This window comes from Aspergillus nomiae (genome assembly GCF_001204775.2).
Source record: "Aspergillus nomiae NRRL 13137 chromosome Unknown contig00311, whole genome shotgun sequence".
Taxonomy (NCBI): Eukaryota; Fungi; Ascomycota; class Eurotiomycetes; order Eurotiales; family Aspergillaceae; genus Aspergillus; species Aspergillus nomiae.
In genome coordinates, this window is record NW_015378366.1 from 1 (window position 1) to 24198 (window position 24198).

General features: G+C 50.9%; 10 protein-coding genes across 10 annotated transcripts; 2 read left to right on the forward strand and 8 right to left on the reverse strand.

Moving 5' to 3' along the window:
* Nucleotides 1-47: 47 nt before the first annotated feature.
* Nucleotides 48-449, forward strand: ANOM_008624 (ankyrin repeat domain-containing protein; the record flags this gene model as incomplete). Its single annotated transcript, XM_015553880.1, has 1 exon — nt 48-449. The coding sequence occupies one exon, from the start codon at nt 48-50 to the stop codon at nt 447-449; it is 402 nt and encodes a 133-aa protein (XP_015403768.1).
* Nucleotides 450-814: 365 nt separating this feature from the next.
* ANOM_008625 (D-mandelate dehydrogenase-like dehydrogenase) lies at nt 815-2101 on the reverse strand (the record flags this gene model as incomplete). Its single annotated transcript, XM_015553881.1, has 2 exons — nt 815-1548; nt 1789-2101. 2 exons carry the CDS (start codon nt 2099-2101, stop codon nt 815-817), a joined length of 1047 nt encoding a protein of 348 aa, XP_015403767.1.
* A 428-nt stretch (nt 2102-2529) lies between these two features.
* ANOM_008626 (ferric reductase family protein) lies at nt 2530-4917 on the reverse strand. The gene is made up of 6 exons (XM_015553882.1): nt 4189-4917; nt 4072-4133; nt 3822-4007; nt 3304-3595; nt 3090-3251; nt 2530-3039 (listed from the first exon to the last, which is right to left on the reverse strand). Exons 1-6 carry the CDS (start codon nt 4805-4807, stop codon nt 2648-2650), a joined length of 1713 nt encoding a protein of 570 aa, XP_015403766.1. The 5' UTR covers nt 4808-4917; the 3' UTR covers nt 2530-2647.
* A 1871-nt stretch (nt 4918-6788) lies between these two features.
* ANOM_008627 (basic helix-loop-helix domain-containing protein) lies at nt 6789-9791 on the reverse strand (the record flags this gene model as incomplete). The annotated part of the gene is made up of 1 exon (XM_015553883.1): nt 6789-9791. One exon carries the CDS (start codon nt 9789-9791, stop codon nt 6789-6791), a length of 3003 nt encoding a protein of 1000 aa, XP_015403765.1.
* Nucleotides 9792-11037: 1246 nt separating this feature from the next.
* On the reverse strand, nt 11038-12666 carry ANOM_008628 (beta-fructofuranosidase; the record flags this gene model as incomplete). The annotated part of the gene is made up of 2 exons (XM_015553884.1): nt 11038-12428; nt 12495-12666. The coding sequence occupies 2 exons, from the start codon at nt 12664-12666 to the stop codon at nt 11038-11040; spliced, it is 1563 nt and encodes a 520-aa protein (XP_015403771.1).
* A 1173-nt stretch (nt 12667-13839) lies between these two features.
* ANOM_008629 (dihydrodipicolinate synthase family protein) lies at nt 13840-14823 on the reverse strand (the record flags this gene model as incomplete). Its single annotated transcript, XM_015553885.1, has 1 exon — nt 13840-14823. The coding sequence occupies one exon, from the start codon at nt 14821-14823 to the stop codon at nt 13840-13842; it is 984 nt and encodes a 327-aa protein (XP_015403770.1).
* Nucleotides 14824-15360: 537 nt separating this feature from the next.
* Nucleotides 15361-17068, reverse strand: ANOM_008630 (putative GTP cyclohydrolase II). Its single transcript, XM_015553886.1, has 4 exons — nt 16909-17068; nt 15892-16848; nt 15552-15833; nt 15361-15498 (listed from the first exon to the last, which is right to left on the reverse strand). The coding sequence occupies exons 1-4, from the start codon at nt 16999-17001 to the stop codon at nt 15493-15495; spliced, it is 1338 nt and encodes a 445-aa protein (XP_015403763.1). The 5' UTR covers nt 17002-17068; the 3' UTR covers nt 15361-15492.
* Nucleotides 17069-18147: 1079 nt separating this feature from the next.
* dbp5 (ATP-dependent RNA helicase DBP5) lies at nt 18148-19953 on the reverse strand (the record flags this gene model as incomplete). The annotated part of the gene is made up of 6 exons (XM_015553887.1): nt 19833-19953; nt 19589-19754; nt 19027-19524; nt 18730-18967; nt 18483-18683; nt 18148-18420 (listed from the first exon to the last, which is right to left on the reverse strand). The coding sequence occupies exons 1-6, from the start codon at nt 19918-19920 to the stop codon at nt 18148-18150; spliced, it is 1464 nt and encodes a 487-aa protein (XP_015403773.1). The 5' UTR covers nt 19921-19953.
* Nucleotides 19954-20506: 553 nt separating this feature from the next.
* ANOM_008632 (putative actin polymerization protein Bzz1) lies at nt 20507-23251 on the forward strand (the record flags this gene model as incomplete). Its single annotated transcript, XM_015553888.1, has 7 exons — nt 20507-20582; nt 20644-20749; nt 20805-20831; nt 20933-21460; nt 21506-21586; nt 21638-22796; nt 22860-23251. Exons 2-7 carry the CDS (start codon nt 20705-20707, stop codon nt 23249-23251), a joined length of 2232 nt encoding a protein of 743 aa, XP_015403764.1. The 5' UTR covers nt 20507-20582; nt 20644-20704.
* A 494-nt stretch (nt 23252-23745) lies between these two features.
* ANOM_008633 (uncharacterized protein) lies at nt 23746-24092 on the reverse strand (the record flags this gene model as incomplete). The annotated part of the gene is made up of 2 exons (XM_015553889.1): nt 23746-23896; nt 23941-24092. 2 exons carry the CDS (start codon nt 24090-24092, stop codon nt 23746-23748), a joined length of 303 nt encoding a protein of 100 aa, XP_015403774.1.
* Between the last annotated feature and the right edge of the window lie 106 nt (nt 24093-24198).

The following is a 24198-nucleotide window of genomic DNA, read 5'->3' on the forward strand; positions in this document are numbered from 1 at the left end:
ATGCGCCACTGGTTTATGCTATCGATGGTAATAGCATATCTGCTATGATGGCACTGATTGACATGGGTGCTGACATCAATATCAAATCGAATAATGGCCAGTCACCACTGGTCCATGCTCTCCTTGGGAAGAAAGAGTCTATTGCAAAGATACTGATTCACAGGCGTGCTGATGTTAATGCAAAGGATGGGCACGGTAAGACACCGCTGATGACTGCCATTCGTGTGGCAGCAATGTTATCTTCCAACCGCGCCAAAATCGTGCGTATTGTCGAGAGGCTAGTTCAAGAAGGTGCTGATATCAACGCAAAGGATGAATCTGGCGAGACACCACTGTCGATTGCCCAGGATGAAGAGCTTCAGGAGGTTGTTAATCTGCTTCTTGCTAAAGGCGCCACTGTGGGCACAAAACACCAGACATTAATGGCAAGGTTGGCTAGAAAGTCATAGCAGGGGAACAGTCTCAAGCTCTTTCAATGGGAGCCCTAGAAAACTGCTTTTTATAATCCCGCAGGCATCATTGCATCCGACGCGCGTTCCTAGGTGGTACGCTAATGGATATATCGGTCTTAAACCTGGGCATTTGCGAAGCAATAGTTTCCTGATAAATACTAATCATACGTTTGCCAGTGGTATTAAATATAGATGCATAATCCATCATCATGTCAGCCATGCACCAACAATCGCCTCTTCCATAGCTTAATCTACTACTGCTCCCTCAGAAACGGTTACAATTCATTCTTATCTAATTTTACCAATAATTATAAACAAGAACGCACAAAAACAATGGTATAATAAACCCCAAAAGCAACAACCTACAAAGAACTCTTACTCTTCAACAAATGCGCATTAACCGGCGTCAAAGCCTTGCCCTTCAACAAAAAGCCCTCAATATTCTCCATGGCCAACCTCTCGAACCCAATATGGGTATCGACAGTGCCACCGGCATTATGCGACATGGCCATGACACGAGGATGCTTCACTAAGCGCGGATGCACATAAGGCTCATTCGCATGAACATCCAGCCCAGCGGCAGCCAAATGGCCCTCATCCAGGACCTGGACGAGGGCCTCCTCATCGACCAGCGACCCGCGCGCGATATTAATAAACCGCGACCCCTTCTTAAACTGCCTAAACCGCTCCAGCGTCAGCAAGGTCTTACCAGCAAACGGCGTGGCAACAACGACACAGTCCGCGGTCGCGAGCAACGATTCCAAATCCTTGTAGTACGTCGCCCCGACACGAGACTCCTGCTCGGGAGTCTTCCGGAAGAGATCGTGGTAGGCGATCTTCATGCCGAAGGCGGCGTGGGCTTTCTGCGCGATCATGTACCCGATCTGGCCCAGCCCAATGATGCCCAGGACGTGGTTGCGCGGGTTGCGCGCTGTGAGCGGGGAGTTTTTGTGGGCGTCGGCGAAGGCTTGCGGGTTGGCGGAGTGGGCGGCTTGGTGGGACCAGGCTAGGTTGCGGAAGACGGACAGGATCAGGAAGATCGTCATGTCGGCGACGGATTCCGACGAGGCCGCTGCCCCGTTGCAGTAGATTATTCCTGTACCAATTCATTTTTATTAGCTAGAGGTGTCTTTCTTTTTCTTTTTTCTTTTTTTTCCTTTTTTCCCTCTTTTCCCCACATGTTGTCTCCATTTTACCCCACAAAATATATTCCAGTTACATTCTACGGCTTTAACCGGCGGGGGGGTGACACCAATTGACGCCGGAAATGGCCAAGTGGAGAGGGAAACAAGAGACACACAGAGAGAGAGGGAGTGAGACAGAGACAGAGACATACCATGCTCAGCAAACACATCCACATCCGCCCAGTCATACCCGGCCCCGGCGGACGCCATGATCTTCACGCTCTTGGGCAAAAGCGGAATCAACTCGCTGTCCCAGCGGCCCATCTCGCCCCCCGTGTTCCAGAAGGGCCGGAAGATGGCGTGGAAGTCCCCCCAGCGACGCTCTTTCAAGGCCCGCATGAACTCTTCCCTTTCGCGCTCTTCGGCGCTCGGCTGAATGATCTCGAATTCTGACGAGAAGCGCGCGTACACATCGTGGTTGTATTTGATGTTGTCGCCGATGTGGAGAATGCGGAATTGTGGCATTTTTGTTCTTTCTTTTCTTTTTGTATTTGTCGTGATTTTAAACGGTCTATTTATTCTTGTATTTTCTTTTCAAATAGAGGGAATTGAGGTTGTATTCTCTGCTTTCTTTTTCGGTTGTTTGCTCTTGAGGTATACTTATACTTCCGGGGCGGTCAATTGCCGTCGGTCAAAGCCCGATTGCCGACGCTGCGGAAATCCGAGTCGGATTGCCGTCACCGCTGCAGCGTTGAGCTGTTTTTTTACCCCATATGGGGTGATACGTGCTGTGAGGGGAAGCTGAGTCGCTTCTCACACATTAATTGGTTGAGATACCTTGCAGATCAGCAGTGGGAAACGGACGTAATTGCCCTATGAAGTTCAGTAAGGAATTAAAGACTGAATTTGCCCCAAGTCAGGACCAAACTATGTAGTGCACGTGCAGCAGCGGGTATCAGCAACATTGACATTCATTCAGTGTAAGCATAATCTAGAGCTAGGAACAGGATATATCAGTAGTATGGATAAGGGCAAGCTAAGCGAGCAAGATAAAAAAGGAAATGTACACGTCTACCAGCAGAACGACGCTTCGTATAAATCTATGGTTTGCGTCCCCTGGTTATCCCGAACGCATTTGCGGACGTCATCGCCCATCCCGCCTGGTCCGCACACGCTGACTGCCATTGCACCTATCTGTTGCTTCTTCTCGTCTTCTAGGATTTGGTCGAATGATGGCTTGCCGAAGACCACGCTGATGGGTACGCTTGGCGGTGCGGAATTGGTCCAGGGGCTCTCGTCTAGCGAGTACTCGTCTGTACTTTCACTTAACGTGAGATATATTTGAATAGAGAGGGAGAATTCTGGGAACTGGAAGTATGTGTGGCCTTTTTGTTCGCTCGGCACTTGGAGTGCCGGATGGTTCAGGAGAGATGTCATCCACGGCTGGATCCATTCCAGATGGTCTGGAAGATGGTCAGTGAAGGTTGCTCTCATCTGCACCGCGCACACTCACCAATACTGCGGATCACCCAGATCAGGCTGACCTTCCGAACAGCGGTCGACTTCTGGGAAAATCTACTCATGATCTCATGCAAATAAGACATTGGGTGGGTGATTCCAATGCCGCCTGCGATTAAGAGAATTGTCCCGTATGAAGAGAGAGAATGAAGGCCACCTAAATGGACGATCAGTATAGCCCCGCTAGTCATGGTACTTCCTAAACGTACCGAACGGGCCTTCAACCAGGGCAGATGCGGTGAACTTTCCCTCCATCGACTTGTTAACTTTCGCGAGAAGCTTATTGGTAAATCCGTCCCGTCGCTTGATCAGGAAGGACATGATTTCACGCTGCGGGCCTCCCAGCAAGATGCTGAGTGATTCATTGGATCCGCGCTTTTCGGTCAGACTCGCTCGGTCGTCCGTCCATGCGATGGAGAATGGATGCGATGTCCAGAGACCAAGGGAGGGCATGTAGAGATACATGTATTGCCCGGCTTGAAGGTCCATGACCGCGCCAGGCTATATCAACGCGAGCTACATCGCCGGGAAGAAGCTCCACAGTGGCCATTGTGCGTTGTTTCCCGAAGTTGCGCCAGATGATACTCCCCAAGCGTCCAACTCTCTGTGAAGAAACATTAGTCTTGCCTTCGATTAAGTCTGAAAGTACTCTGAAGGCTAGGAGCGGGGTGACACAGTATGTGAAGAATCTCAGTGCAGGTAGAACACGGCACTGGTAAAGACTTACATCAAGACCCCACAGAATGAGCGTGACCAGCAGGACACGTTGTAGAGCCAACCCGCGAAGGTGATACCAGAGGCCAACAAATGAGGTTATTGCAAGCATGATATGGAAATGAAGGAAGAATTCGTAAAAGGCATGTCGGATGGGAGAGGCGGACTGAAATAGTATCACCATGAACGCAATAAAGGCCTACCGTCATCATCACGGCCCGTTAGATCATACACGACAAGCTGGGTTTCAGTCATAGACCTACAACAAGTCCTTCTATAAAGAACGGCGTGTTCCAGAGAAGATGGGTCACCTCCGACATGCTCACTGCATACCAGTCAGTCACCAAGCCAGGTCAAGCCAGAAACCATGGTTTACTTACTCTCTTTAGCTTTCCCTGCTACCACACAGGCCATATGAACTACGGCCTCGCCGATAATGAGACGCCCGATCCATCGATGCATTAGGTTGAATGTATCAAACTGCAACCCTAGCATTGGAATAAGGGGGTTGTTACGAGCAGCAGTGAGAACAAGTGCGGGCAAGTTCATCACGCAAAGGTGACCAGCGGCGTACTTGATTTGGTACATCGTCTCCTGGTAGCCCGACCACCAGTTGGAAAGTACAAAAAAGAAGACGATGTTCAACACAAAGTATGCGAGCAGTAGAACAGCCTCCAGCCGTAGTGGGATTATCCCCATATGGATCCGGCCCAGAAAGCGAAACTCGCGACTATGGCGAATAGACCATAACGGTGCATAAAAGACATGTCTGTTGAAAAAGGCTGAAAGAGCACCGTTGCGAGCGAACCTTTCTTGTTTATCCTCTCTGAGAACCTCGCGCAGCCGTCGATGGTGTCGTAGCCTTATCATAGAGCGGCCGAGGAATGAGATAACGAAGAAACCGCCCAGGACATACAGAGGTGTTGCCAGCCCGGGGTTCATAGGAGGGTGGTCATATCGGGTGTGTTGCTTCCCCGGCTCTAGCTGATCTACTCCCATTTTGAATGAAGAGGATGCTGGAATGTGTGAATCAAAGAGGACTGCTAAAGCCGCACAACCACCTCAAGTCAGAGGTGACACTTCCCTTCCAGCCGGACAGGTACCAAAATGAGTATGATGGTTGTCTACGGCAAGATAAATATACAGGAACGAGAACAATGTGTTTGCGCCTGCCATGATCCACGGGTCTTGTGCACGGCATGTATTTAACGATGCCGTCATCCATACTGGCTTTAGCCTACAATCATCCATGGACCGCGCCGTGACAGGCTAGACACCCGCATTCTAGCAAGTCTGTTGAAAATTGAGAACAGTGCTCCTGAGAAGGTCATTACAACCAAGAATGTGGGGAATGGGGTTCTGGAATGAGACGTTTTCCTAGTGTTCTGGACCTGGGAGAGGTGCTGCTGTTTCCCCGCCTGGATCTTGAGCAAATCAGCAAACTGACGACATAGACTAAAGCTTTTGAGGACTAGTTCCACAACTCCCTATAGGCATTACTTTCGTCCCTTGTCGGTTGGTCGGATGCACGGGGTGGATCTGCAGTTGACTGAACCGATGAAACCACGGCGCCGCAAACGGAGATACCGAAAGTCGAGGGTCTCAAGCCGCCATCCGCAACCACCCGAGATCTCCACGATCTCTTCTCCAAGAGTTACCACGCATATTATACCCTTCTAAGCGATCTGAGAGCCTTGAATATAGGATTATGACGTATGAGAGAGTTGCCGACCTGACAGTGTCATGAGGAACCCCCTTCATTCCCGGCACGTGGCAGTGTCTACCATGAGATTTAGGCTAGTGATCCAGAGGAATTATACTGGCTCTGGTACTATCTAGGCAGCGTAGGCACAGCGAAATTTTACGCTTCTACTGACTCACAGACTCACAGCGAGAGTGTTGTCAAATCGAAGATCGACGTCATGAACCGCACACAAGTGGAAGATTGCGTAAAGGTCCAGCCGGTTATTGTGTCGGCAGTTATGTGCATCTATTGAAGAAAGATGGTTCAAGACCATATTGTAACGTTATGATGATTTGTATATTTAGACTTTCGTCTGTTGCGCAAGTCCCTGAGGTAACCATGGGAGTTCCCAAGGGGCGCGGGCTTTATTCGGCTTTCATCATGACGAAGTGGCTGCCACGAATCTTCTCACGATAAAAGTGTTAGAAGACCCGCTATCAGTCAAGGTGACTTGACAACAAGCACGGCCCAACCCATATCCTTGTTCCTGCCCTGGAAGAGGATATGGCACGGTGGCTTGCACTGACGACACGACGGGGTCAACATGAGGGTCAACATAGTGTTGCCCACGCTGGGTTTCGGTTGTCAATCTGCGCGTCACCGAGAAGCCATGTATTCCAAAGTAGATCACACGACTAATAACAGGATGAAGAGCAGCTTGCGTCAGCCTTATACGAGGTGGCAGGTACGGAAGCTAAACTGGTGATCGCCGCGTGGCTTAAACTTTCAGCCACAAATTCAACGCCAGCCGCATGCGGCGTAGCTTCAACCGATCCGGGCACATCGCCGATCACTAGCAAATTGTCAGACAGAAGATAAAAATACATCAACTCCCTGATGAGAACGTCCACCAACGAGACCGGGTTGACGCGAGCGAAAAGAGCAGATCGGGGTATTCCAGTGGTGACTTGCACGCAATATATGTTATTAGGCATTATACACAAGCAAACAACCAAATAGGAGAGAGACTGCTTTAGTCTAGTTCGCTTCAGGGACGCCGGAGGGAAGATACATGAAACAGGCCGCAGATCAACCGAAAAACGCCATAGACCGATACTTGTTGTATATATTCCGATTCCCGTTTTCCATCACCAGCAAAATACACCCTAATACCAGAAGTAGCCCATCGTGCAATACCTACCAAGTGTCCTTTAAAGTAACAAGTCATGAGAAAAACCAACCCTTAGACAGCGACATCAACCGTAATGCATGCATGCGAAGGCAGATCATATCTTTTCACGCCCCATTTTCATGTAAACTTTCCGGCCTAGAGCATTGGGCTCGGTTGATATTAGGGGTTGGCTGGCTGCTTTGTCGCGAACCCTCATTCGACTTCTTGCGTGGCTTCTTCTTTTTGTCCTTATTCCGTATAGCTTCCCTCCTCTCCTCTTGGATACGAGAATAGTCGACCAAATCGACCCCCACGCTATGGCACAGGGATTTGCATTCTGAGTCAACAACTCCCACAAGATGAGAAGTGAATCCGTAGAAAGCCGGGTTATACGCGTTCTTCGCCCAGTACGATAGCTCCGAAGCCACACGGCTTAGATTGGGAATGAGGGGTGGTGAGCATTTCGGGTTGCGAGATGGCGCTGGTCTGTCGGACTCATCGCCAGAGGACAAGGATCGATGTCTAGAGACAGGAGAAGAGGGAACTGAGGAATCCGATGAATTCATGTAGTCGGTATCCGAGGCCAGGACGTGCAGAAGATGATAGGTAGCGGCGAACCCAAGAAGAGTTAGCTCAACGGGGTCCAAAGGTAGCTGGTTAAACCAGGAAATTGCTTTCTGCATCGTGAAGGATGCAGGCAGAGATGTATCTCCGGTGGTCCGTGCTGTGAAGATGGCTGCGATCATTGCACAGCGCACGGCAATGTTGATCTCATCGCGAACAGATGCGGGAAGAGAAGAGTCGAGGAAGTTCGAAACCTGGGCCTTTTTGGTTTTTCCTTTGTCCTTGGGCAGTGCTGCAAGAACCATATTGATATTTGCCACGCGATCTTGTTCGAAGAAAACGGCTTGCATAACCAGAGCACGCGTATGCGCCGCCGACGGCTGAGGCGCTACATTGACAGCTGTTTTGAGTTTGGATTTGAACAGGTCACGGCTTTTCCTCCTGTCTTGACCGCCAGCACTAGCCTCGAAGTATCTCAGAAGGGCTCGCTGTAACAGATGGCTAGACCACCACGCAGCAAGCGCGTCCAGTGAGGACTGTATGGCAGGATCCTCTTCCACTACATCGAGTAGGGCTTCATCTCCATCCGTCCCTTCCTGGGTAGGACGGTTCCAAGTAAGATTTGCGGCTCTTTGGATGACGCTGTCGATCATGACCTCTTCACTATCAAGCTCGAGCAAGGCAGCTAGATGGCTGGGGAGGGCATCTGGGTGGTCCTCTGGCAGGGACGAATTCATTTTCCGGGCAAGGTCCCATTGGTACCGTGCCAGGCTACGGGCAACGTCGTTGGAGACGTTAAAGGTCCAAGAGCCTGGGTCACCCACGCGCCAAAGCAATATGCGACAATGGAAAGCCTTCAACATCATTCTCATTGGGCTTCGAGGAAGGGTGCCAGCAGCGAAGATGGTCAAAACAAGGCGACTTTTGCTAACCTCTGCGTCACCACCAGCCAGTTGGGCATCGATCGCAATGTCCCATGTCTTCACTCGGCCCCTTTCGTCCTCTTCGGTGATTCCTGTGGCCCACGAGTAGAGCTTCCATCCTAGCAAACAACGCAAGACGTATTCAAAACACCTCGATGTCACAACATACCACTCGTGGAAAAACCTATGCCGGGGTACTCCAACCCGTTGAATACTAGTCAGCCAAGCCTGACGCCGGAAGTTGCTGGACGACAGCGTGGCAGATGCTGATTTTGAAGAGGAGTACTGAAGCCCAGGCCCGCCGGAGTTGAAAAGGTAAACGAAAACGATGAACGCACTGCCGACAACGAGAGTGGCAAGGATGAGAAAGTGGGAAATAGCGCGGGCGTGCCATGAATACCAGAAGCTACGAGCCATGGCAACCCAATAGCCGGTCGGTGGCAGTTGCATGTTATTGAAGAAGTTGACCGGGATAGCCAGGAGCCCTTTTGCTGTTGATTCTGTCTTCTTCTCCGAACTCATTCCCTCGATGACCATAAGGCCAGCAAGCGCGCCAAGCATGTATTTATTAGGATAGTAGGAACGTTTGCGGCTGCCCGACTGAGGGGACGTATTACCGCTGCTTGGGTATTGGATGTAAGATTGAGACCACGACTCATCTTTCGGAGCCGCAGCCCGCATGCGCTTGAAGGCATCAGGCACCTGAATCATACCCTCCGGGGGATGAAGAGAACTCGGGGAAGGATCACTGGGAACATCCTCGGCGTTTGAGAAGACGCTTGGTGACGAGCTTGCACCAGACTCGGTGTAATTGCTCGGTGAAGAAACCGAGGCCGCAGATGTCACATTCTGATCGACAGCCTTGTCTAATTGTCGTAGTCTAATCTTGAGAGCAGTATTTTCATCTTCCAGCCGCTTATTACGTATTTCCAGGTGTCGAATATACTCCGTTGCCTTGGAGAGGATAGAGGCCTTGTTCAACTTGTTGGCTGGCGTAACACCCTCCCCGTCGTCTTCGTCCACCAGATGTCTCGAAGCCCGGAGGCTGGGGACGCTATCTCTGAGCTCGGCAATTTTCTCATTTAAGTTGGCCCGATATCGCTTTTCAATTACATTATGGGCTCGTTTCTTCGAGGGCATCTTCTTTCCGGGTGGAGCTGAGCCGCTAACTGTTGATCCATCGTCATCGCTGCCGGACTTGCGTTGGGCACCTGCTAGAGATATAGGTGATCCAGATGTGGTCGACTGAGCAGACTGCATATCCATGCCCGCGTTTGAACTTCGGTGAGGGGGAAGCCCGCCACTGCCATCCTGGCCTAGGAAGGAATCAAACGGGAGGTTCGTCACGCAATCGAGTGAAATATCTGGGGAGAACTCGGGTTTTCGAACAGCGCCGAGGCTCTGCTTGCCAATCGAGGTACCGGGCGAGGTAAATGAGAAATCAAAGGGCGATTGGGAAATTTCGTTGGTGGTCTCTGGGAAGGAGTGGTCATCCCATTTCATCCATTGTGTCCAATCCTGGCCCGAATCCTCCGGCGATGATTGGAGAAACGCCATGGATTCCGTCTGGGACTCCCTTCTGTCCGAAGATTGGGCCGGGGAGAAGAGCTGGAAATCGCTACTCATGCTAGGCATCGCCATTGTGTCCAACCGCCAGGGTCTGGACCATCAAGCCTAAGGCTATGAGTCGGTTTGCGGGCGTATAGATCAACCGCTTCGTGTAAGTATCGCGAAACAAGCCTTTGCTCCTATTAACCATCCGATATTGACAACGAAGGTGGGAGCAGAAGGGTGGATGGTTCCTCTGGACAAAAGTACCAGGTAGAGGGACCTAGGGTGTGCATACCTCAGGCAAAAGAGAACAAGTCCGGCTAGTGGCGGGTTAGAGTTGAAAGGTGATTGATGATCAGCCAGAACCGAACGCGCTAAATTTTGGGCTGTGGAGAATGATTGGGGGGCGATAATAGAGAGAGACCCCTTAAAAGGAAAGAAAAGGAGGGAGGCGCTATATTGGGTGGCAATTGATGCGAGGGTCAAGTTGTGAAAGGAGTGATTAACTTGAAAAGTTGGAGTTGTTCTTCATGACAGACAAACTGAACTAGTCAGTCACGTTGAGGTCTGACAAACAAAAAAGAAAACGAGCCGAAAATTAGTGTTTTCAAAGATCTTATCGAGACGGCGTTGGGTGGTTGAGTACGCGGCTTAGACCCTCTCACATGGAACGGTACGAGCCACAGTTGGAACACTCTGCCCCAGCAGATAAGATCTTCTTCCTTTCTTCTTTGGGATTTTTTTTCTTGTTTCCTTCTCTGTGTATTCGCCAATGCAGAGACAAGGATATAGTGATAATAGATTTATTATTGGAAACCACGTAGCAGAGCAGAGTCACCTGTTCGCACTTCTGCACATCGTTGGAAGAAGGACAAAGTGGTGCCTGACAGCAATGGCGACTGACCCTCGGCCAAGATTCGGTGCTAAGCGTCGTATGATCGCGGGACACTGCAGTTCCGGCAAACCGACAGGTGTTATGGTATTACGAGCTTGGGGACTTGTATCGTTGCCTCTTGAGTGGTTGTACTGTCTGACTATGTAATATTACCTTCCGCCTCAGGCGGCAGCGAAGCCCTCAAATGACACGTGACATTACATCATGCCGTTTATTTTGGGACTCTCCAATGCTCTGGACCGCAGAAAGCAATCCAACTAATGCAGAGTGCCCCCTCTATTGAGCATCCACCAAAGTACGGAGTCATGTTAACCTTACGGTGTACGGGGTACAAACTGGAGAACATTGATACGAAATCAGCTCTAACATTGAATTCTTCAATTATGCATCCATGCGATAACTTTACAATCATACACTGAGACCCTCTGAGAGCCAATTGACTCAGGCGCGGAACCTCTTGCTGGCTGTCGTTGAGTTCCAGCCGCTCTGGAGACCCCAAGCCTTGACACTAACACTAGTCCGACCACTGAGACCCTCTGCGGAAACAGCCAAGGTATCGAGTGGGGAGCTTGGGAAGAATGTCATGGTTCCGCTCTGGATCCCGTCCTGACCAAGGAAGACTTCAAACACAGAGCGGTCGATAACCCCCGAAAAGCTGAACGTGCCGTTGCCAAATGATGAGATAGTGGTTGTGGAAGAGGATGTGTAGTTCCCATTATCTTCAATCGTGAAAAGATGGGTTCCAGCTCTGTTGATCCAGAAAGAACGGTCATCCAGGGACACTCCTCCGTCGAGGAATTCTCCCGATGCAGACGAGGTGAAGTTAAAGCTCACGCGTCCCGCAGGCTTGGCAACATCGATGCCCTTCAGCATCACATCAAAATATACAGCCTTCGATGGGACCCCAGAGAAATTCGCTTTCACGTCTCCTGACTGGAAGCTCTTGCTCACAAGCTGCCTACCCTTAATAGCAGAGAGGCCCTCAAACGGGCTATGAGTCACAGTCCAGACTCCATTAACTTTAGTTAAGGCGTGCGTTCTAGGTAAAGTCATGGCGCTCCTCCAGCCTTCGAGAGGGCCAGTGGGAACCTCTTGGGTGTAATCCCAGTTGCTAGCCCAGCCAATGGAGACAGGAGGCTCGTTCTCAGGAATGCCAGAATACCACTGAGCAGCGTAGTTGTCCTTGGAGAAATCAAAAAGCGTCTCCTGGGTAACTTCGGATGTAAAATGGGTGCCGTTGAAATCCCCAACCACATAAAACGTTCCCGAACCCCCGAGAGGAGCGCCAGGATTCACGGAAATGAAAAGCACGTACTTGCTAGTCTCTTTGGACACAGCGGGATCCACAGCAAACTTGACCAAGTTGGGACATTCAAATTGGTCGCCCGGCAGCCCTGCCTGGGTGAAGTTCGACACATGCGTCCAGTCTTTGAGATTGGGTGATGTGTAAAATCCAATGACCAAGTCCTGCGCATAGGCAATAGTCATCACCCATTGTTGAGTCTCGGGATGCCACACTACTTGCGGGTCACGGAACTGCTTCGAGCCAATGTCGATGACCGGGTTGTTCTCATACTTGGTGAAAGTGTATCCACCATCGCGGGAATAAGCAATGTGCTGTGTTTCAAGTGTCGGGGTATCGACTGTGTAGATGGCTATCACACCGTCGTCCTGATCGGGAAAGAATCCTGAGGTGTTGTTGCTGTCCACCACAGCAGAGCCTGAAAAGATATATTCTTCAGGCTTGTCCCCAGCGAGGGCGATAGGCTGATTTGTCCAGTGGTATAGATCAGGCTGGTGGCATGGCCCCAGTGCTGATTCCCAGCGACTGTCTCTGTAGGATTATCTATTCACTCATTATTACGCGTGTCTGGCTTGAGTGACAAGAATAGACTCACACTGATAGTACAAGTGATACACGCCCCTCTTGCCATCATAGAAGAGGCCGTTGGGATCGTTCATGAAGCCGGAAGGTGGAGAGAAGTGTGTTTGAGGCCGAAGGTCGCCAGAGTAACTAGCAGCCTGCGCAACAGCCGCAAGGGCAGGAAGGAGGAATGGCTTGATATGCATATCGGCAGGTCTCTTGCAGTAGCTATAGGTAGCAACCTGGATTGCAATTCTGGGATTTGTTCTGTCGGAGGGACGTGGCTAGGGTATTTATAGTGGGCTCCCCTCGTCCAAATTCCCGTTTCGCGGCGATGCACGCATGGCATGCCCTTCAAGGGAAAGGCTAGGCACCATGGCCTTTGCATTCCAAGGCTCCAAGTGGATGAAGTCGAGAACTCAGTTCAACCATGTGTGGATATCAAACGGTCTGAGCACTGCGATTGCTGGTTAGCAGGATGGCATACCCACGTCATGCATACGAGAAAATTAATTTCCAACTGCCCTAAACACGCCAAGGTGTTGACTTAAGAACTAGTGTGGGGATATTGCCTTCAGGTACATCATATATTTTAGTAGTGACTGGGCCGTTTCCTGGACAGATATCTGCTCGTTCACGACCTTTATAAACCCCATAGTCCCATTCAATGCTGTTGTTCAGGCATGACATTTGCGAAGATCTCACATTTACCCTGTGCTTGCAGTGATCGCTCCGGCAATGCTACCCCAGCCGGAGAAGCGTTGTGCTGGAAGCGGGGAGCCGAAGCAATGGCCTTACCGCCGGTGATTTATCGGGAGATTTTCTCTTCACACCCCACAAACAACGAATTCCCCAGCAGCTCTTCTTCAGTGGAGTAAATGCTGGAGCCGCCCATGAATCGTCTGTTCTGGAAACCTACAGTTGTGGGCGAATGCAGTAGTAATTTCAGCACGATCAAGGGCATTAACTGTGGGTTCCAATGCCAACTTGCTGATATATAAATCTATATCGAATTTTGGCTCACCTTCACCAGGCACCAGCCCATTCATCAGCCTGGCTACATTTAGTTAAACCCGGATACCCAGTTTATCCAGAAATGTTTGCTACTACCATCTAACTACGACCATGGGGTTCACTCGGAGACGGTTCGGCGAAATCTCCCCAACGTGGAGACGAGGCATTTTGAAAGCATGGGAAACATTCCACTCGCACAAAACCATGACTCTCCGATTTCTAATCATTGGATGAACGAAGTACACTAGGTCTATCGCAGTACAACTTCCAAGAATAACACACTATACACATATGGGGGCCCGTCGTGGAGATAACCCGAGCTTCCTATTTGAGTTCACCTGAATTCGCGCATATCCACTGGATTATTAGATGCTAACTTCAAGCTTAGACACTGATTCCATCAACTCCCTCACCGTCTTCTTAGCACCCTCTCCGGGTTCCTCATACGGCGTCCTCGGCTTCGCCTTCTCCTCGGCCCCCTCAATTCCGGCCAAGGGCGCCGAGTAAATCGCGGCAGCATACTTGGTCGACGCAATGCCGCTCTTACAAGGACTCTCGGCTAGCGCCGCCTTCTGCTGCAAGTCTATAGCTTCCGTGACCTTTCCGGCCTTGTACAACTCGTAAATCTTCGACGCGGTCTTAGGAAACACATTCGCGAACGCCGCAATGCACCCAGCAGACCCAACACTAAGTCCTCCAATCAAGAAATCACTCTGACCACCATAGACAGCAAACTCCTCTGGCTTGAATGTGGCCGCCAACCTCGTAATCTTACCCACCGAAGCACAAGTCAACTTCACACCCACCACATTACTCTTGCCATCTCCCCGGCTGGCAGCAGACTCGCGCACAATAGCCGTGATAGTCTCCGAATCAAGATCCACTCCATTACACACCCCAGGGAAGTTATACACAACAACCGGCAAGGGCGACTGACGCGCCACATCGGCAAAGAACTTCTTCACCACCCCCATCGTCGTCGCCTTCCCGAAATACGCCGGCGGGAGCACAAGCAAGTAATTCGCGCCCGCGGCCGCAGCATCATGCGCTAACTCAAGCACCTGCTTTGTGGAGTGGGCGCCCACACCCGCCATGAGCGGGAAATCGGGGCCGACGGCTTCGCGAGCCGCAGCAATGCATTGGGCGCGCTCTTCGCGGGTGAGGAGGAAGGCCTCGGAGTTTGTGCCGAGGATGACTAGGCCAGCTAGTCCAGTCTTAGAGAGGTAGGAGTAGTATTTCTTTTGTGCGACGAAGTCGATTGTGTCGGTGCTGTGGTCGAAGAAGGTGATGGCGGGACACCATACCCCGGCTTTGGGGACGTGGGGTTGCGGGGTGACGTGGGAGCCCATCTTTGATGTGTTCTTGCGTCTCTTCCAAAAAAAAAATATGTTCTATAATTTTATAATAAGTGTAGAAAGTAAAGATAGTAAACGTAGTTATGTAGAATGTGATATTTCAATAATTGGACTACATGATCATCTCAGGATAATGAGATCTTATATAGTCATCACAAAGCGGGGAATCGCAGGAAAAGTTTCCGTGCTCGGGATGCAATACCGAGATTTTGCCCGCTTATCGTCCGCTATCAACGGAGCTTTGGGCCGAGATCTCCAATTCGCGATTTCTACTGGGTGGTGTGTCCTTCAGGCTGTTTCTGGGATGTGGTTCTATGACGTTCAAATGGGATTCTGGTCATTTGGGGTGGAGGACATTGGTCGGGAGTAGTGCCGGTCGTTGATTTATGTTCTGTCTTCTTCTTACTTTGTAGATCGGTGTAGTTATCTACGTTTATATCTACTTTCATGCACATACATCACACGTACGCTTACTGGCGAGGGGATTTTGTACAACTTTTACAGAAGAGATCACGGTGACAAGTTTCGTTAATAGAGTTCAATTAACTATGCATAAGATGGCGCAATGAAAAATCCCATCTGTGAATTCGATCGAAAGTCAGGTCGTCATATGTTATCATCCAGTTCGTAGGTTGATTCGGTTAATGTCGCTGTGAGTCCAGTTTAATGCTATGAAGATGTCAGTGGACGGTTATTCCATAAGAGATAAGGCGCGAGCTTACCGTGATATCCTCCCATTTCTCCCAGCCGCGTCCCTTCACCTCGGCCAGTTCTTCCATGGTATACTGTCGCCCCGTCGTGAAGTATCCGGCGTTGATCTTCGCATCGATCTCAACGCGCGAGTCATCGGGGATCATATCTTCGGGAATGGGGACTCGTTCGAGGATCTTGATGCCCGATTGGACGATAGCGTCGTGTTTCATGTTGGACATGGAGAGCATGCGGTCGATCTTCTTGATTCCGAGCCAGTGGAGAATGTCGGGCATGAGAGCCTGGAAGCGCATCTAGATAGGATGTCAGTATGGTGATAGTAGGTAGGATAAAGTTAACGTAATGACATACATCTCTCACACCGGCGATGTTCTCCGTGCGCGTAAAGTATTTATCGGCCGTGTCGCCGCCACGCTTGCGGGCGTTGTACACCAGGTACTTGATGACCTCACCCAAGGCACGACCTTCTTTTCGGAAGTAGATAACAACACCACTGCCTCCATTCTGGGCTTCGCGGATCGCCTCCCGGATACCGAACGCCAGATAAGGTCGGCATGTACAGATATCAGACTGGAAGACATCACTTCCATTACACTCATCGTGGATACGTAAGGCCAGCTTCACGTTCTCGTCCGACACACGCTCGGGCGGTCCAAAGATATACACCGTCAGACCACCAATAGGCGGTAAGAAGATCTTGAGATCCGGCCGAGTGATCAGCTCCGGGTAGCTGCCGCCCGTGTGTTCGAAGAGTGTCCGACGCAGGATCGGTTCCGAGACGCCGAATCGGTCCGCAACTCCAGGGAGATACCACACCGGCTCGACGGCGACCTTCGTTACCCGGACTTCACCCGAGGAATCTACTACGATTGAACCATCGACGTCGAGCTTCCCGTCTCGCACTGCCTCGCCGATCTCCGCCAATTTCATATTAGCTCGGGTCACAGCCATGGTAGGCCGGATATCCCAACCGGCGTTCAACTCATCCCGGAATTGATTGACGATGTCGTGACCGTAGGGGTCCATTGCCACGATCTTGTCTTTGTCGGCCCAGGCGGGTTGCCAGGGGAAGTTAAAGGTGGGTTCGCTGTTCTTGAAGTCCGGACGGAAGTCAGGGGGGAGGTCGCCGGCAGCGATGGCCAAGGCGTTGTAAATGCTGTAGCTACCGCCATGGGCGCCCATGGCATTGCGTCGCTTGAGCAATGGCCCACTGCGTGAGACCACGACTGGGCCACGGGATTTGGCGTCCTTTGCACCCCAGTTTAGGGGCACGGGGTCTATGCCACTTTGCCCGGGATAGGTGGTCAACTAGTTCATAGATCAGTGTGTGGGGAACCTTGCGGCGGAGTGCTATGGGTTCCAACTTACGACGATATGGGTGCTATAATGAGATTCTGGTGAAGGAGCGGCCTGGACGCTTGTCCCGTCAGCCCTGGTCTTGTCGGGGCCATCCGTGGTCATATTTGCTGGTGGTGATTAGGATAGGTATAAAGACGGAGGAGGAGGTAAGTGCAGAAGAGAGGAGGAAGGGAAAGGGAAACCAAGGGATATATAGTACGTATGAAAATGAAAAGCAGGAAAAAGGAAAGCAGAAGAAGCTGGACTCCTTTTGCAGCTGCATTCCTCCCTTACAGCATGTGACCTGTGAATTGGTACGGTAATCATTGACTTGAACCTTCTTTCATTCTTTGGTCTCTCCGCACCTTATCGTATCGGATGGATCCCTTATCATTGTTCTTCCCCTCTATCGATAGTGGCCGACTTATCTCCTGCTTTATCTCCCCGATCAATACAATCAACTCCACCAGAAATGATAAGCTGGAAGTAGATATCCCATATTAATTCTGTCCCCGTACACTCCTGGTCCGAATTTATTTTACCTTGAGCACACATTCCCGAGGGGTCTCGGTCTCCTGTCTCCTGGATGCAAGATGATGTTGGACTGAATGCAACGCGGGGCTGCGGCAAATCAAACCCCCTCATTCCAAGAATCTGGAATGACCTGTCGACTACTACACTGGAACCACGTTACTCGACATCAAAACCCAACCGAAGCTGCTACCTGATCGGTCCCCCTCGGGGCAAGTCACCTGATAGCTGATTACTCAATCTACATTTGATCCCCGATGAACTAGATTTGCGGATATTTGACACTTGGGTTCACTACTAGTGTCCGTCTCTCTCTCTAGATATATATATTCATCTCCATTAACCACCAACCATACCAATTCCTCTAATAAGCCTACGTTATTTGCCAAATTTTGATAAGCTTAATAAGACCTCCGTATAAGCTTAGAGCTATTAATATGCTTTTCACGATCTCCTGCATGGGCTGGGCTAGCGCTACAGATTGTCAAGTGATGCAGAGCTCGACTGCACGTGACTTCTACGTATCGACTTCTGCGACTGCGAGATTACGAAAATTCTAATCAGCAACAAAAATATAGCAATAGGATATCTACAAGTTGATTGAGATTCTCAAAATATGGTCATGTCGTTGGTATCTATGGTTCTTTGGGACTTTTCCTCCACATAAGAAAACCTCGTAAATCTTCACATCAGCCATCAATTAAAGCAATACAGGTCGCCGTGCTCCGCCCTCGCACTCTACCGCCCGAACTGCGCCTGGGCACGGGTGTTCTTGATAGTCTTCTTGATGATATCCTCCACTTCGTCCCAGTCCTTCGTATCGACCCGCTGGATAGTGCAGTTAAAGTACTGTTGGATCTGGTTGAGCATATTCCACTCCTCCCGGTTGGAAACGAAGGAGATCGAGACACCGACACGACCGAACCGTCCGGTACGACCAATACGGTGCAGGTAGGTCTGAAAGTCCGCCTGGCGCTCCCGCGCGCCAGGTTGGTGAAGCTCGGGAATGTCCTGACCACTAGATTAGTACTGATTTCTCTGAATGGTGGCAACGCTTCATCATTTCGACTCACATAGTTAATAACCATGGACACCGTAGAGACATCAATACCTCTGGCAAGCACGTTGGTCGTAATCAACACCTTAGCCTGGCCCGCACGGAATTGATCAATAACAGCGTCACGCTGAGAACCCTCGATACCACCAGTCAAAGAAGCAACAGTATGACCTTCGGCGACCATACGCTTCTCAATCTCGACGGCGGATGCTCGTGTCTATGGACTGTTAGATGCGACCTGATGACGAAGGAGGGCCACCAACCTTAACGAAAATGATAGAGGAGGCAACGGTAAGAAGACCGTAAAGTTGAACAAGAGTCTTATACTTATCCTCCTCGTCGGAGCAGTCAAGGTAAAGTTGCTTAATGCCCTCGACGGTCAGCTCTTCGTGCTGCAGCGTAATTTCGTTGGCCTGCGGGGCAAATTTGGACGCATATTGGTGAACGTGGGTGGGGAAGGTGGCGGAGAAAAGAACGACTTGGATATCCTTTGGCAGCAACCTGTGTACGGTTAGCTGAAACTGCCCTAACTTAAACACAGGGAAGACCTAGGAACTCACGCCTTGACACGAATACACTGGTCGCCCAAACCCTGTTGGTCGAGCATGTTATCCGCCTCATCCAAAACAAGAACCTTCAGTTTATTCGCAACCATGATACGCTTCTTGATCATATCCATGACTGTTCCAGGAGTACCAACGACAACGGAGGACTCGATCTTCGAATGGCGACTGTTAGTGTCTGCAGGAACGGCTGTAGAGATGGAAAGACCGTCCAGGAACTGGCCCATCACCTGGACGACACCAACGATCTGACGGGCCAGCTCTCGGGTTGGAGCCAAGATCAGAGCCTGGGGCGTCTTTTGCGCCTGTTCTGTTGACAGGTCTAAGCGGCTAAGGACATTGAGGACGAACGCAGCTGTCTTTCCGGTACCCGACTGGGACTGGCCGACCAGGTTCTTCGGAGGGTTGTTCAAGAGCAACGGGAGCGCTCTTTCTTGAATCTTTGAAGGTTTACGGAAGTTCATGGCAGACAGTCCTTGCAAGATGCGATTGTCCCTGATGATCGACACTTCTTTAGCGGGGACAGGATGGCAGATCCAAAGCACAAGGTTTTACATACAGTCCAAGGTCCTCGAAGCTCTTCACGGAAAAAAGAGGGTTGTTAGGATCCGCCTGGAGATCGCTAAGTTTGACTTCGACCGTGTATTCAGGCTCGTTAAGTTCCGAGCCGCCCAACTGTGTGGCAGCGCCATCGGCCTGCTCATTGTCGGTCTTTTCGGTAGTTTCTGCACGGAAGTGACATTAGCAAGTGTCGTATGGATCACGTATGGCGACTGCTATTGGCAACACGGAATGACGCATACCTTCAGGTTTCGATCCATCGGCCGTGGTGATGCGATCAGCCAGAGGGTTACCAGCGGAGGCAGTTTCAGTAGGTTGTTCTGCAGACATCGTGAAGGAGCTTTGCGGAATAGAGAAAGTTAGGTGATTGGACGAAGGCTGTCAGGGCGAGGCAGAGGCGATCAAGACGGTGAAGAGAGGGCCGCGGGGTAAAGCGAGCTCGCTGGAACAGAAAAGATCGATCGGGAGAGGTATGTGGAAGAGAAAGTGAAAACCTCTGTAGCAAGAGGGTTGGAAAGACTAGGTATTGAGACAGTCTTCCTCAGACGCAGAAGCTAAGAGTAGTACCACAGCAGCTATATATGCGCCTGGTAGGTATATTTCTCAGAGGGACGTGACGACAGCCAAAAAACCCAACACCTACCGCCCAGCATACTGCAAACACACTATTCCTGGTTAGGCGAACGATCGAGCAGATATCATCTAACGTTATACGGAAGGCGGTGGAGGGTGTGGTTCAGTACGGACAGCCATGACGTAATATTACGCCTATCTTGGCCCTGGTGGGCGTCTGAGAGCCGCCAACGTGGCCTGAGACAGTCGTTCGGTATTGTCACCGGCGTTACTCCAGCCATCTTCCCCGCTTCGGCCGACCCCTTCAGGTAGATAGATTGTCAGGTACAGATGCGCTTAGCGGTTGGCCACTCCTTTCTTCTCCAAAGCGAAGTCACGACGAGGCATTCCCGTCGCACAAGACAAGACAGCACGTGGAGGTACGTGGCAGAGTCAGTTCCAATCATAGCTGCCTAAATCTAACAGATTTGTGTCTTAAAGTTTTGTCCTTGACATCAAAAAGTCTCATGCGCGCGATCTCTGAGGGGCTGTCACATCTACAATGGCAACACCCGATGTGGCTCCTCAATTTGGAGCGGAACTAAAGGTACTCACCGTTCAGATACGATGAGAAGGGTATATCTAACGCGAATGTACAACAGGATGCATTCAAGCCAGTCAACAATTGGGTATGTTTCCTTTGTCACTTCCCACGACTATCTCCATGCTTCACTGAACACAGTTGTGGCATTGATTTTAGCAGACTGTTACTAATAGCTCTTCTGACTAGGTCTCCCACGGGGTACAATGGCTCGACGAGATACAACAGTTCTACCGGGAACGGAGCGCCATCGAAAAGGAGTACGCCGCCAAGCTGACGGCCCTTTGCCGAAAATACCACGATCGCAAAGCCAAGAAAATAAGCGCATTGAGCGTCGGAGATACTCCAACCATGACCCCAGGCTCCCTCGAAAGCGCTTCACTTACCACTTGGACTACGCACCTGACAGCCGTTGAATCGCATGCGGGGGAACGTGATCAGTTCGCTACAGACCTCGTTTTCCAGGTTGCGGAACCTCTGAAACAAGCTGCGACGCAATATGAGGAAATCCGAAAGTCTCACGTCGAATTTCATGCGAAGCTGGAAAAGGAAAGAGACGCTGCCTACGGCGACCTCAAGAAGGCAAAGGGCAAATACGATGGGGTGTGCCAAGAAGTGGAGGGTAGGCGGAAAAAGATGGAGAATTCGTTCGATCATGGTAAAGCCAAGGCCCAGGCTGCATATCAGCAGCAGATCTTGGAAATGAACAACGTCAAAGTTGGTAGCACCTTTCTGCCTGAAGACCGTTACTAACCGAGGCAGAATACGTACCTCATCAGCATCAACGTGACGAACAAGTTGAAGGAACGGTTCTACCACGAATACGTCCCGGAGCTACTAGATGTGAGAAAGGACCCTAGGGGTCGAAATCCATATAGCTAATACTGTTTCCAGAGCCTGCAAAACCTCAACGAAATGCGCGTATCCAAGTTGAATTCGCTATGGTCACTTGCAGCGCAACTGGAGAAGTCTTCTCTGTCTAAGAGTATGGAACATATGTCCCATCTACTCAACGAAATCCCACGGAATGTCCCACACCTCGATTCACTCATGTTCTTGCGCCACAATGTCAGCCAGTCACAGGAACCACCGAACATGACCTTCGAGCCGAGCCCTATTTGGCACGATGACGAAGCGCTTATCACCGACGAGACTGCAAAGGTCTTCTTGCGCAACCTGCTCAGCAAGAGTAAAACGCAAGTTCGGGAACTGAGGGTTGAGGCCGACCAGAAACGCAGGGACGTGGAAACATCCAAGCGGATCCGCGAGAGCATCCAACAAGGCAAAGACAACCGTAGCGAGGTCGATATAGTCCGATCTATCTTCTACCTGCAGGGCGCTTTGCATGAAGTGGAACGCAAGAAGCTCACTGCTGAAGTCGAAACATCTACGATTATGTCAGTAGTAGGTGATCTATCGTTGGGTGCCAAGAATCACAACTTCAAGTCGCAAACGTTCAAAATCCCGACCAATTGTGACCTCTGCGGGGAGCGGATATGGGGACTCTCGGCGAAGGGGTTCGATTGCCGGGATTGCGGGTATACGTGTCACAGCAAATGCCAAATGAAAGTCCCTGCCGAATGTCCTGGTGAACAGAGTAAGGAAGAGAAAAAGAAGCTCAAAGTGGAACGACAAGAACAGGCCAATGCTACGCCACAACTCGACCTTGAGCCAACAACAACTGGTTCCTCTGCCGCGCCGTCCCTAACTCGGAAGGATACGATGAACTCATTGAGCTCTGGGTATGCAGTTAGTGCTAACCGGTCGCTGTCCAACGCCGCCAGCCAGCCCGCGTTGGCTAGCCCGACCGAATCGGCTGTTCCATCCCCAGTGCCAGAAGCGGCGACAACTCCGGCCCCTGTTCAGGAGACCAAGCCTAAGAGAAATAGGGTTTTAGCTCCACCACCTGCACAATATGTTAAGGCTCCGCCAGTAGCTGAATCAACGAAGCCAAGCGAACCACGCGGGAAGATGATCTATCCATTCCAAGCCGGAGGGGCCGACGAGATAACCGTTCAAGATGGGGATGATGTAACTATTGTTGAACCGGATGGTGAGGTTTCCCGCATGTTCAAGAGAAATGTTGCAGCCTTACTGACTTTTCATCCTTAATTAGATGGGTCTGGATGGATGCGCGTTCGTGTTGGATCGGCCGAGGGTCTCGTCCCAGCCTCCTACGTGGAACCGGCACCCGCGGCGTCCGTAGCGCCCGCGAGCCCCGGGATGGCTGACCGCCCGGGGTCCACTTATTCCAGCTCCTCTGCCTCAATGGTAGGTAGTGCTGCGGGCAAGAAGGTTGGACCAGCTGTGGCTCCTCGCCGGGGCGCTAAGAAGCTCAAGTACGTGGAGGCGTTGTACGACTACGAGGCTCGCAGCGACATGGAATGGAGCATGGCGGAAGGCGATCGCTTTGTGCTGGTTAACCGAGACGGCGGTGACGGATGGGCCGACGTGGAAAGAGGGGGAGTGACCAAGAGTGTGCCCGCCAACTACATCCAGGAGGTGTAGTTGGATCTATCATGGTCGATCAGTCGCAAGATTCCGTGTTGTACCGATGTATATACACGCACGGAAGGTATATTTTCTGTCTGTCATTTGCATTGGGGAGCCCGGAGCTGAGGTTTATTATTTTTGGGTTAGCGGTCTGGCTATTGTTAGTATCCCTCTTGTTATTGGCCGCTGCACATCCTGGCATAGTATCATGTAGCAAGCATTCGTCTCGGCTGTATAGAAGTTGGCAGTTCTATTTTTCTCGATGAGCATAGCATTTGTCTTGAGGTCACAGACCTATGTACTTGACCATAATCTATGGTACTGGCACGAACATATATGCACGAAAGAATGTAACCCCCCTTAAGCATACAAGCTAAATCCAAAAAAAAGAAGAGAGAGAACAACCCACCCAATGATAAAAACACAAGATCATCACTCATCATCGTCATCGTCATCATCGTGAGAAACCTTTTAGAGCCCATCCCTACCGATCCCACCCACCACAAATGTTAGAGCGCATTCTCCGACAACCACGACCAATCCTCCTGTAGAACCTCCCTCTCCAGCGCCCCAACATCCAAATCCTCCAACGAGAACCCCCCATCCCCGAACTCCGCCTCCCCAAACAACAACCGCCCCGTCGGATCCGCATCCAACGGACTAATCATCGACAGCGACACAGGCACATCACCCATCGAGCACACGCCGGCGCCACAAACTCGCCACCGGTGAACGGCAGCGTCATACTCGACCGCGCAAACGACTGGTGCAGCTCCGGCTGAAACGGCTGCACCAGCAGTTGTTGCTGCTGCTGCTGCTGCTGGGGCGCAGACACGACGGGACTCGAACCGGCCATGATCTGGGGACGACTCTGGGGGCTCGGCGAATTCGACGACGGTCTCGGCGCAATGGGAACTAAGACAGAATTCGAACGCGAAGAGACTCTAGCGGCACCTCTCTGG

Bases quoted from the DNA above. Each gene is read 5' to 3' on its own strand.
- ANOM_008626 (XM_015553882.1), bottom strand. From the start codon at position 4,807: ATGGGAGTAGATCAGCTAGAGCCGGGGAAGCAACACACCCGATATGAC. The intron at 4,134-4,188 runs GTAAGTAAACCA...ACTGGTATGCAG, and splicing joins AGCAGGGAAAGCTAAAGAGA to TGAGCATGTCGGAGGTGACC. The intron at 3,252-3,303 runs GTACGTTTAGGA...TCGTCCATTTAG, and splicing joins CCTGGTTGAAGGCCCGTTCG to GTGGCCTTCATTCTCTCTCT.
- ANOM_008630 (XM_015553886.1), bottom strand. From the start codon at position 17,001: ATGACCACGGATGGCCCCGACAAGACCAGGGCTGACGGGACAAGCGTC. The intron at 16,849-16,908 runs GTAAGTTGGAAC...TCTATGAACTAG, and splicing joins ATTATAGCACCCATATCGTC to TTGACCACCTATCCCGGGCA. The intron at 15,834-15,891 runs GTATGTCATTAC...CATCCTATCTAG, and splicing joins ACATCGCCGGTGTGAGAGAT to ATGCGCTTCCAGGCTCTCAT.